Genomic DNA, 12,232 nt, shown 5'->3' on the forward strand with positions numbered 1-12,232 from the left:
AAATTGGTTCAAGACCTACCTGCAAGGCAGGAACTACTTTGTGTCTATCGGTGACTGTCTCTGAAAGGGTCGGTATGACATGTGGAGTTTCACAGGGATCAATCCTTGGCCCTCTTTTATTCAACCTCTACATGCTTCCACTAGGACATATCATACAGAAAAATAGCATTCACTATCACAATTATGCAGATGACACTCAGCTCTATATATCTCTTTCTTCAAGCGACTTTGGTCCTGTAGAGTCTCTGATTCAGTGTATTGAGCAAATTAATGACTGGATGTGCCAAAACTTTCTTCAGCTAAATAAAGACAAAACTGAAGTAATTATCTTTGGTACCAAGGAAAAGAGACAGACAATTAGGGCTCACCTTGACTCCCTGTCTCTCAAGAGTAAAGACCAAGCTAGGAATCTTGGTGTTATTATGGATGCCGATCTCAATTTTAACAAACATATCAATACCATTACAAGATCAGCCTTTTATCATCTTAAAAATATAACCAAAGTACAGGGTTTTATGTCAAAACATGATTTAGAAAAGCTGATACACGCTTTCATTACCAGCAGGTTAGACTACTGCAATGGTCTTCTCTCCGGTCTCCCCAAAAAACTCTGGGGCGTTTACAGCTGATTCAGAATGCTGCAGTTCTTAGGTCACTGCATTGGCTTCCAGTGTGCCATAGAATTGATTTTAAAATTCTGCTGCTCGTCTATAAAGCGCTAAATGGCTTAGCTCCAAAATACATTTCTGACCTGCTCTTAGGATATGAGCCACCCAGACCTCTGAGGTCATCTGGGACCGATCGGTTAGTTGTTCCCAGGGTGAAAACTAAATCAGGTGAAGCTGCTTTTAGTAATTATGCTCCCAATTACTGGAATGAACTTCCAGAAGCACTGAGATGTGCTCCCACTGTCAGCTCTTTTAAAAGTCGGCTCAAAACATTCCTTTTCTCTGTGGCCTTCTGCTAAATCATCTGTATGTAGATGTAACAGGTGTTATCTTTATTTATTTATTTTATTTATGTTTACTTAAAATATTTACCTATTTTATGCAAAATTATTCATAAATTGGCGTCACGAACAGGATCCCAACAGGAGTCTAGAGGAACTCTGGTGAGTAGTTTATCCGCTCTGATGGGATCCTCAAACCTGTATTGAGAATTGAAGGATTTCTTAAAGTTTATAATTGTAATTGTTTAGATGATCTGTGTATTGTTCTACAGGAACATTTACAAGTCCTATAGGGGCTGTGGGGCCTGCCTATAGGGTGGGGTAAGACCACTGGAAAGACTCTAGGCTCTTTCGAAGAATCCTTCGAAGAATCCTTTGAAGAATCCTTCAAGATCTCATATAAATTGATTTCCTTTTTGGGAGGAAAAATTGAGGGAGTCACTCTCAGAGAAGTTATACTGGCTGACCAGAGGTGTCACTAGTGTGAGAGTGACTGCTCAACATCTTTCTTTCTTTTTGTTTTTAATGTCATTTTATGTATTTTTTTTCTGTTTTATGTGAAGCACACTGTATTTGCCTTGTGTATGAAATGTGCTATATAAATAAAGTTTGCCTTGCCTTGCCTTGCCTTGAATTAAAAACAACAAATGTTGCTCAGCGGGAAAGCAGGAACTAAGAGACGTAAATGGAAGGATTGCTCTTATCTTCTATTCTCTTTTCTGTTCTCTACTCTTCTCTTCTCTACTCTTCTCTTCTCTTCTCATCTTTTCTCTTCTCTTCTCTTCTCTGCTCTCCTCGTCTCTTCTCTTCTCTTCTCTTCTCTTGACCTGCTGAATGCTGCTGGCTGAAAGAGAAGCTCAGTGGACTCAGGTGCTGAGAAATGAGGAAACGGCGCCACCTGCTGGTCTTAGAGACACAGTAGAGAGCTGAGATGGTGACTGAGTACAAGTACGAGTACTTCATCTGGAGTACTTGTTGATACAGAGTACTGATCTAATTCTGACCTGATGTTCTTTCCTCTTTGCACTTTGAGATCTGCTGTAAATGAACAGTGAGTTACAGTGAGTTATTCTGATCATTATTGTTGTTAGAAACAGCAGGACTTCAGAAAACATCACTCACCAGGCCAACAAAGTCAGTGGAAGGGTGGGGGGTCAGATCAACTCACACATAACTAACTGGAGCTGTGGTTCTCTAAATCAAACTGAATGATGGACAGTGGACTTTAGATGTTGGAAACATCATGAAGCTACAGGAAGTCACTGTGGTTACTGCTAGCAGCTTCCTGTCATTACAGATATTAGAGAGAAACATGAACCTGATGAGGAGATAAAGGATAGAGAGGAAACAACACATCTGATGAGCAGATGAGAACTGAGTGTCAAACATAAAGACCCAGGTGACCAAGAGACACCAAGTTAAGACGACACATTGACAGGCTGGTTCAGACAGACGGGCTGGTTCAGACCGACAGGCTGGTTCAGACTCCTGACTGACTGGATATGGATCCCATACCGATGCTGTTCATGTTGCTCTGCAGCTCAGGTAGGACTCTGGTTTAATGATGATGTGTGAAAGGCTCTGAGGCAGATATCTGGGAGAACCAGGCTGCAATGGAAAATCTATGGACGTTAAACTGGTCCAACTAAACTGTTAGAGAGGCTGTGTGTGTGTGTGTGTGTGTGTGTGTGTGTGTGTGTGTGTGTGTGCGTGTGCGTGCGTGTGTGTGTGTGATAGATTCTGTGTTTAGAGCTCAGTTCCTGTGTCAAGCAAACCAGAATATAAAAAAATGTTTTTTAGTTCACAGTTTTCAAAATAAAACCGTTATTGATGAACCTACAACATTTTTGCGTAATATCATGTACCAAAGTGAAAATATAGGATATAATCAATAATTAACAAATATACAGGAAATATAAAGGAAAGTCACCCACAAAACTTCCTGTCTTCTGGTCTCCTCTGGCTGGCTGTTCTTGTTGGCAAGAGGCTGTTGAGTAATTGATATGGAAATGTGATAAATGATTCTCGTTTGATAAAACCTTGTGGTTTCAGACTAGTTGACGTCATCAACAGTTTCAAATGTAAAGTGAAGTTACACATTAATGCTTAATTCTACAACAATTGATTCATGTTGTTTTGATAGCAGGTAAAACTCTAACAGTGTTTTCTATCTGTGGTAATGTCTTGGTCAAGAGAGTTACTGCATAAAAGACTTAATGTCAAAGTATGTGATGCTGCAGAGCTGCTCTGACCCAAGTATTGTTATTACTGCAGGTTTCACTATTATCACAAGTGATGTTAAAGGAATAACCTGTGTCTGACCTTTGACCTGCACAGTGTGAGAAAAAACAAAATATCTTTACAAGCCCCAATACATGGAGAGATTGAGCAGGAAAGTAGCTTGTTAACCAGGTTATGTTACTGTGATTATGACCTTATAATCAGATAAAGGCCTTTCCATGACATAGTCAATAATCAAAGTATTGCTTTAATCGGGTTAAGATTGAATTATTAGTATGAATGTAAACACACTTACTGCCACAACATTGTAATTTAGTTAGCTGAGGAGTGCGTTTGAGTTTTGTATTGTGAAATGTGTGTTTTGTAGTGTAGTGAGTGTTTGTGTGTTTGGTGTTGAGTGTTTCCCTGCTGACTGCTGTAGTGACACCTGAGTTTCCCTCTGGATTTAATTCAGTTTAGTTCATCTCATCATTTATATTTAATGAGTCAAATTATGCACATTGACCTTGTCAAAATGAATCACAGCTGAGTTCAGTCAGAGACTTACGTCAAAGGAGTTTGGACCATTACAGCACTAATGGTTATACAGTTGTATTTGGCGGAAAAGGCTCTGCTCTTGAGGAAGCTCCCCAATGAATCCAAGCAGCATGCAAGAGATTCTGCAGGGAGCGCAATAAACCCCCCAAGGCATAGTAGACAAATCATTAATAATATGAACCAACATAAAACCAGATATAATTCAGAGATAGCTTGCACAGCATCCTGGGAACAGATAATACAGGAGGAGGTTGGGGTGGTGGAAGGACAGACTGATCTCACAGAAAAACATGAAATGAACACGACATGTTAACAGAGAATTACGTGTTGGTGGAACGTAAAGTGTTAAATTTACGTGTTCCCAGCACGATACGGTTCTGTGAGGGAGACACGACTATAAACAGGAAGTACTGTGATATTGAAGTAGGCTAGTCACGGTGTTGTGGTCGGGGTGGCGGATGGGCGAATATGTTTGCCTTTGATGTTGGTGACCAGGGTTTGATTCCCAGCGTTCCCATAGGACATGCAACTGTGAGTCACATTTTTTTAAATTTTTAACAAACGCTTTTCTTATTTAACCATGACCAAACCATTTCCCTAACCTTAACCAAACTTGTTTTAGTTGCCTAAATGTAATGGTTAACCGACCTTTGGGACATAATTCAGTTTGTGGTGGAGACACGTTTTTTTCCCATAATACGTGTCCACAACACGTAAATCGCCGTTTTAGAGTTCGTGTTCATTTCACGTATTTTTGTGAGATCACGTTGCGGAAGGAATTGCGTCGACTTTGGTCAACAGCAGCAGTGGCATGAATGCAGCAGTGTGAGCTGGCAGATTATAAAGACCGCCTCATTGACTTGTTTGAATGTGATTGGTGATGAGAGTCAGCTTGGATTGGACAGCTGATAGCCAATCAGCTGATAGCGTGCACAACTTCAGTGTTCTGCCTGAACTAACGCGATGCTCCATTTCAGTCCATAATCTCTGTGCTTTGTAATTGAGATCCTCCAGTGCTCCTTGAGTGTTTAGTTTGTCCACGGCTCTGATTTCAGTTCAAGTTCATTTATTTCTATAACCTTCATCACAAGCCTGTCTCAAAGGACTTTACAGAGAAAGAGCCGACCCAGATCTAACTGATCAACAGATTTAACAATCAATCATAGAACAAAATGATGTAACACAAACTTATGGAAGCAAAACAAAGCACAAGACACACAATAGCAAGTTAGAGCAAGACACAGCAAACCCACCTATCCTAACCTACCCAGCACCACCAGCCTTAGACCCTCGAAGCAAACAAGGAGAAACTCCCAAGAAAACCTTATTAGGAAAAACTGTTAGAAACCTCGGGCGGGCCGAGTCACAGAGGGACGGCTGAGTGTGCAACAGGTGCCGGGACAAACAGGGGAATGGACGGTGACATGGACAATGACCAGGGACCTGCAGAGAGCTCTTCAGGGGCAGGTGCTCAAATAAAAAAAGGGGCATCACAGTGTCAAACAGTCTGTGGAATAATCTCTGTGTCTTCATAGTGCAGCAATGCGGTGTTGTTATCGCCCTTTACTTTACTCATCTGTTATATTTGCTTCCATCTCTTGTCTTTCTGTCTCACTGTCCTCTTCTTTCTCCCCCTCATCTCTCTGCATTTCTGTCTGCCTGTGCTAAATATTAAATAAAACAAAGAAACAAAACTTATCTTAGTAATTAATCCTCTACTATCTTATTCTATTATTATATTTCTATCATAATAGTACAAGCTGTAAACAAAATGTAACATCTTCATTGGATAATTTTTATGATAAAGTCACTGAATCAATGTTTGTCCTTGCATGATAAATATGAAGTTAAGTTAGCTTGCCCTACCACCATCTGACTCTCAAGTCTGCCTGTTGTCTTGAGTCCCTCCAGCTGCCTGCTGGTTTACTTTCTCTTTTACTTTTGCCCTTCTGGCTTTCGAGGGCATCTTGCAGCCACTCACTATATAATATGTAAAATGAAAAAATAATGTTAGCAACCAAGATAATCTGGGCTACTGGGCTAAGGAAGTCAACATGGGCAGCAGCATCAAGCTAGCTAGCAATAGTCAATTCAGGCCAAGTTTCAGTTAGCTACATTGATATATTGACAGCCTACTTGCTAATAAATAATTGCAGGATATGTGATATACTGCCAGGTTCAAGTAATGGCTGCAACTAGTCACATATTAATTAATTTATTTATTGATAGATAGCAGCTCTGTCTACAGCGCACTACACTTTGCTCAATTAAGGGAAAAGAGGCAGCCACCCCCCCCCCAGCGCACGTGCCTGACAATGACAATGACATGAGAAAACAAATCATCAAATCATGATACTCATTTATTTTCTGCTTTTTCTGCTCAGGACTCCAGGCTGAAGAAACACACAAGTCAACAGGTAAATAGAGGAAAGAAATAGAAATTGAGAATTAAAAAAAAGAGAAACAGCTGTTTGATTTGGTTTGATTTTCTTTTTTAAATCAAAGTAAGTTTACTTTTTTTTTTTTTTTAACTAATTAGTCTCTTGTCTCTGTTCAGTGCCTGATGATGTCCGGTTGGTGGGAGGAGCCAGCCGCTGTGCTGGTGGACTGGAGATTAAACACCAGGGAGACTGGAGACCAGTGTATGACTGGAGCTCTGACTGGAACCTGAAGTCAGCAGCTGTAGTGTGTAGACGGCTGGACTGTGGCTCTGCTGTTTCAACAGAAAGGAGAAAGGATTCCTCACTAAGATCTGTATGGAGGATCAGGTCTTCCTGTCTTCAGTCTGGGTCTACACTGAGCAAGTGTGTATCAACAGAGTCTTTTTCTTCCCCTCTCAGCCTGCAGATCACCTGCTCAGGTAACACCATCAATGACATCAACTATGACAGTAATGTTTCCAGTCTCTTCCTTCCTCTGTCACAGTGACAGTCAGTGGTTTACATTGGACTGAACTGTAAAGTTATCCAGGACAATGGCATCCTAAAGGGAAGAGAAGTGGGCTTGTTGCTGGAAGCTCACTGGTTCAAATCCCCCTCTTTTACTGTGGTGCCCTTCAGCAAGGCAGCTCCCCTCTAACTGCTATAGTGGAGCTGTTAACATAATAATGTATTACGTTAGTCAAGGCAGCAGTTTGTCTCTGAGCTTTTTCATGTATTTGAGATAATGGAGACAGGAAAAAAATATTCTGGTATTATCCTAATAATAACAAATAAGAACTGAATCTAGATCAATATTGCAACTTGACTTTCTCTCTACCTGTCTCTGTTCATCTGTCTGTCTGTCTTTTTCTCTTTCTGTCTCTCTTCCTCTCAATTTAATTCCAAATATGCTTTATTGTCATTACAGTAAAGAAATGCATGTTGTCAAAGCAGTACAGTATATCAGTTACAGATCAACATTTTCACATTAAAATCCCCTCCCCCTTGTATCAGTGTGTGTGTGTGTGTGTGTCAGTGTAGACTCTGGGTTGCTGCATACTCAGCTCCCATACCCAGACTCTTCACCACACAGTGAGTGTGTATTTGTAAGTAATTAATGTTTGTGTAGAAACAATAAAGTAAATGTAACATACAAACATATAATAAAATGGGATTAGTGAGAGAACCGAGCAAAGCAAACAGCCTGGGCAAAATAAAAAGACTGGAGAGCAGGCAGGACAGACCGCTGCCAGAGTGGCAGAGAGGCTGTTTTAGTGGAGGAGGAAGATGTGACGCTAGATGACAATCTTATGAAAATGTCTGTTAAAAGGAAACCTAAAGAAAGCAGCCAAAACAGTTCAAAAGCAAAAAAAAGCTTCTAAAGAAACGAAGCTCCCATCCTCTTTACCGGAGGAGAACACAGATGACAGTGACAGTGATGCAGATTCTGCCTCCGCCTCTCAGGTGCAGGCTGATTCAGAGAGCAGCTGCTCTCTCATTAAGATTAGGAAGTTCCTACAAGCAGTGAAGGTGGAGAGCTTCTTTCCACACCTGAAACTGTTTGTTGGTTCAGTCAGGTGTGTCGTGAAAAATGCAGGAGGTTTGAGAAAGCTTTACTGAGCAAGAGATTTTCCGCCTGAAATTTATGCCAGATTCTTATGATGTGGAAGAAATAGTTGCTGGTCGATTGCTGAAAATTAAAGCACAATATGAGAATGTCACAATGGTTTTTATAAATGTTTATGCTCCAGTTCTTGGTGCTGAAAGACGGTGTTTTACTGATGTAATACAATTCATAGTTGTAATAGGGAGGAATATTTATTTCTGGGAGGTGATTGTAATTGTACAGAAAATGATAAATTAGACGGGAACCATCAGGAACCACATCCTGCTTCACGGAGTCGGCTTCAACGTTTAGTTGAATCAAATGAACTGAGCGATGTGTGGAGAAGTTTTCACAGAAACCAGAGGCAGTATACCTGGACACACTCAAAGGATAATGTGCTCTCTATGGCCAGGCTTGATCGCTTTTATTGTTTTAAACATCACTTCAGTGTCTTTAGAGGATGTCATTTGAACCCAGTTGGTTTTTCTGATCATTTCCTTTTTCAGTGTTTCTATGAAGAGTGTGTTATATGAAAAAGTCCTTTTTGGCATTTTAATACAGTTCTTTTACATAATACATAATACATAATACAATAATTTTAAAACGTTTTTTTGGAATGAGTACAGAAATAGAAAGGCTGATTTTAGTTGTTTACAACATTGGTGGGATATTGGGAAGTGTCAGATAAAGCAGTTTTGTCAGCAGTACACTCGCAATGTCACAAAGGACTTAGTCAGATCTGTGAGAGATCTAGAGAGTGAAGTGGTGGAACTCCAGGGTTCAGCAGAGTCCACAGGAGATCGAGGCCATATTGAGGCTCTCAAATCTAAAAACCCTGCTTTGGCGAACCTGCTGGGTATTACAGCACAGGGGGCGCTGGTACGCTCACGGTTTTTGAATGCCACACAAATGGATGCCTCATCTCACTTTTTCTTCAGTCTAGAGCACAAGAATGGCCAAAGAAAGATTCATTCACTCACTGTGTTCGAACACTGGTCTGTTGCTGTCAGAATCTTCTGAGATTCACAAGTATGCAGCAGAGTTTTATGGTGATCTCTACCAGAGCGAGCATAAAGAGGATCCAGAGTGCGCACAAGCATTCTATGACGGTCTACCAAAGATTGACGAGGACTCTAATGCAGAGCTTGAGTCACAACTGTCTCCTGATGAACTGTGCGCTGCTGTGCAAAGTCTGCAGAGTGGCAAGGCGCCAGGTGTTGATGGTCTACCTGTAGACTTTTAGTCTTTCTGGAGAGAGATCGGTGAAGACTTGTCTGTTCTGAGAGACAGTTTGACTAAAGGGCGCTTGCCACTGAGTTGCAGGAGGGCCGTCCTTACCCTCCTGTCTTAAAAAGGAGACTTGCAGCAGATAAAGAACTGGAGGCCGGCGTCTCTGCTCTGCACCGATTATAAGATCCTCTCTCAGGTGTCGGCCACTAGACTGAGAGAAGTGATGAAGCAGGTCATTCATGTTGACCAGACCTGCTGTGTGCCCGGCAGGTTGATCACAGACAATATCACTCTAATTCTGGATGCTTTGGACGTCTCTAGTTCATTGGGGTTTGAAACTGGTCTCATTTTCATAGATCAGGAAAAGGCTTTTGACCGGGTTGAACACCAGTAATTATGGCAACTCTACAAGCTTTCAGTTTCAACCCAGGTTTTATAGCTAAGATCCAGGCTCTGTACAGTGACATTGGGAGTGTACTTAAAGGGTAACTTCAGTATTTTTCACCTCAATGTTGTCAGACACTTATAATAACAATCTGAGCCTGTCAGTGGTAAAACAAGCACTTTTAGTGGACGTACATTGACGGTGCGCATTGCCCCATCGGATTACATTGCAGCCCGTTTCGCGGCTGCCGGCTGAAGCGATCTCGCTCAATACTGGACCAATTTCAAAAATTGTTGTCCCCATTAGTTACTTAGACACATGCAGTTGGGAAAATAGGGTCCAGGTTGAAAAATACCGAAGTTACCCTTTAAAATTGAACGGTGGTTTGAATGCTCCTTTAAAGTTCAGAGGGAGTCAGGCAGGTTGCCCTTTGTCTGGTATGTTGTATTCTCTGGCTATTGAGCCCCTGCTGCATAAACTCAACTTTTTAAACTTTCTGCTTATGCTGATGATGTAATAATGTAATTTAATTTCGTCAGCAAAGGTTAACTGGGGTAAAAGCGAGGCACTGATGGTTGGAAAGGGGTCGTGTAGGATGCTCAGTTTACCTGGTGGGCTCACCTGGAAAAAAGCAGGATTTAAATATCTGGGAGTGTTTCTGGGGACTGAGTCTTTTGCAAATAAGAACTGGGAAAATGTTTTAGAGAAAGCTGAAGGACGTCTTAGCAAATGGAGATGGAGACGTGGACTGTTGAGAGTGTGGAGTATGTTCAGGAAGGAGAGACTGTAATGGTCTGACTCTCTGTACTGGCTTTAAAGGAACCAGTGGTTTATGGAGGACGTTTAGTCACAAGCTGTGGGGTTGGACCCACAGTCTTAAAACTGTTCTGCATGGTGAAAATCGTCACACTGGGTGACGTAGTGGACTTGGCGGGCCAAACCTGGACAATGCTGCTGCACTAGCGTCTCACCTGGGAGTGAGATCCACACGGCTCATTAGTCAGCTGCTGGACAACTGGAGATGTCAGCTTACAGAGAAGGAATGTTCTTTGTTAGCAGCATCCTGACAGTGAAGATCCTTTTCCATCACTGACTATTGCTCCTGATTTTAAAGATTGTGTGGGTCCTTTTTTAGAAATGGGGGATGCAGTTAATACAGACTTGGTGATGTAAAAGGTAAAACGATGTATAACATGATTGTGAAAATGTTGAATAAAACAAAACCGAATGGTCGAAGTGACACACCTTGGAGAGCTCAATGAGCTTGAAAGAGGAGGTGAGACCAGTGTGGAGGGCATTATACAAACCACTGTTAACAAAAACAGCTGGTGATCTGCAGTGGAGGATCCTGCATGGCATAGTGGCTGTCAGTGCTTTTATCTCTGTTTTAAACCCTAATGTCAAAGACAGCTGTCCCTATTGTGTCCAGAGAGAAACTGTTTCATTGCTTTTCTGAATGTGCTCGACCTTCATATCTGTTTCTTCTGTTAAACAGGATGTTAAGTTGTTTGGAGAGTTTTTTTCTAAACAGTCTTTTATTCTTGGTTGTAAATACAGTCAAAACTCGAGGAATAAAGAAGATTAGAGTGCAGAAGATTTGTTCATCAGGATGCTGAAGGCCAGAGTACAGGTTGATTTTAATTATTATAATGCTATGAAGGATCTGGATAAATTAATATATACTGTATCTGGTCTTATGGAGGTGTACTGTGCTCTGTTGAGGGGGAGGAGCTTATCTTTAGAGATGAATTGAACTGAGTTGAAGAAGGCTTGTACTTGTTTTTGTTTGTTGGAAGTTGATTATTCTATTGATAACCAGACCAATGAATGTATGTTTTTGAAGTGTAAGAATATTTACAGAGCTGTTAAGATTCAAAACTCTAGCTGTCTCTCTCTCTCTCTCTCTCTCTCTCTCTCTCTCTCTCTCTCTCTCTCTCACTCTCTCTCTCTCCCTCTCTCTCTCTCTCTCTCTCTCTCTCCAGAGTCTGTGAGGCTGGTGAATGGGTCTAGTCTGTGCTCAGGCAGACTGGAGGTGAAGTCTAACCAGTCCTGGTCCTCAGTGTGTGAAGCTGACTTTGACCAGCAGGATGCAGAGGTGGTCTGTAGGGAGCTTGGCTGTGGGGCTCCTTCAGTCCTCCAGGGGGCGCTCTATGGAGAAGTGGAGGCTCCAATGTGGACCAAAGAGTTCCAGTGTGAAGGCAGTGAGTCTGTTCTCCTGGACTGTGGAAGCTCAGGCTCAGCTAGAAACACCTGCTCACCTGGCAAAGCTGTTGGACTCACCTGCTCAGGTAGAAGAGGAGCTGCAGCTTGGATTTGCTTCATTTCTGTTCTAATCAAAGTGACTTTACTTCTTTTACTAATGACTCTCTTGTCTCTGTTCAGAGCCTGATGATGTCAGGTTGGTGGGAGGAGCCAGCCACTGTGCTGGTGAACTGGAGATGAAACAACATGGAGACTGGAAACCAGTGGATGACTTGAGCTCTGAGTGGAACCTGAAGTCAGCAACTGTAGTGTGTAGACAGCTGGACTGTGGCTCTGTTGTTTCAACTGAAAGCAGAGAGGATTCCTCATCAAGATCTGTATGGAGTATCGATCCTTCCTGTCTTCAGTCTGGGTCTACACTGAGGGAGTGTGTACTAACAGAGTCTGACTCTTCCTCTTTCAGCCTGCAGATCACCTGCTCAGGTAACACCATCAGTGACATCAACTATGACAGTAATGTTTCCAGTCTCTTCCTTCCTCTGTCAGGGAGGCTTTCAGTGTGGAATCTTTTATTCTGGGGCCTGTGTATTCGCTCAGAAGGAAAAATGTGTGTACACTAATGAACTTTCTGTTTGGGCAGGCTAAGTTAGCCATTTGGCTAA

The 12,232-nt window shown here is 41.9% G+C and overlaps 1 protein-coding gene across 1 annotated transcript; it reads left to right on the forward strand.

Annotated features, from left to right (window-relative positions):
* Positions 1 to 5,139: 5,139 nt before the first annotated feature.
* Positions 5,140 to 12,053, forward strand: LOC139648522 (CD5 antigen-like; the record flags this gene model as incomplete). The annotated part of the gene is made up of 4 exons (XM_071524673.1): positions 5,140 to 5,194; positions 6,285 to 6,412; positions 11,353 to 11,656; positions 11,751 to 12,053. Coding segments are annotated over exons 1-4 (790 nt in total), but the record flags the coding sequence as incomplete, so codon positions are not given.
* Positions 12,054 to 12,232: the final 179 nt, after the last annotated feature.

The sequence above is a fragment of the Centroberyx affinis genome, unplaced genomic scaffold (assembly GCF_046629955.1).
Source record: "Centroberyx affinis isolate AG114_WGS23_722 - 3 ecotype Tasmania unplaced genomic scaffold, CSIRO-AGI_Caff_v1 ptg001221l_1, whole genome shotgun sequence".
Taxonomy (NCBI): domain Eukaryota; kingdom Metazoa; phylum Chordata; class Actinopteri; order Beryciformes; family Berycidae; genus Centroberyx; species Centroberyx affinis.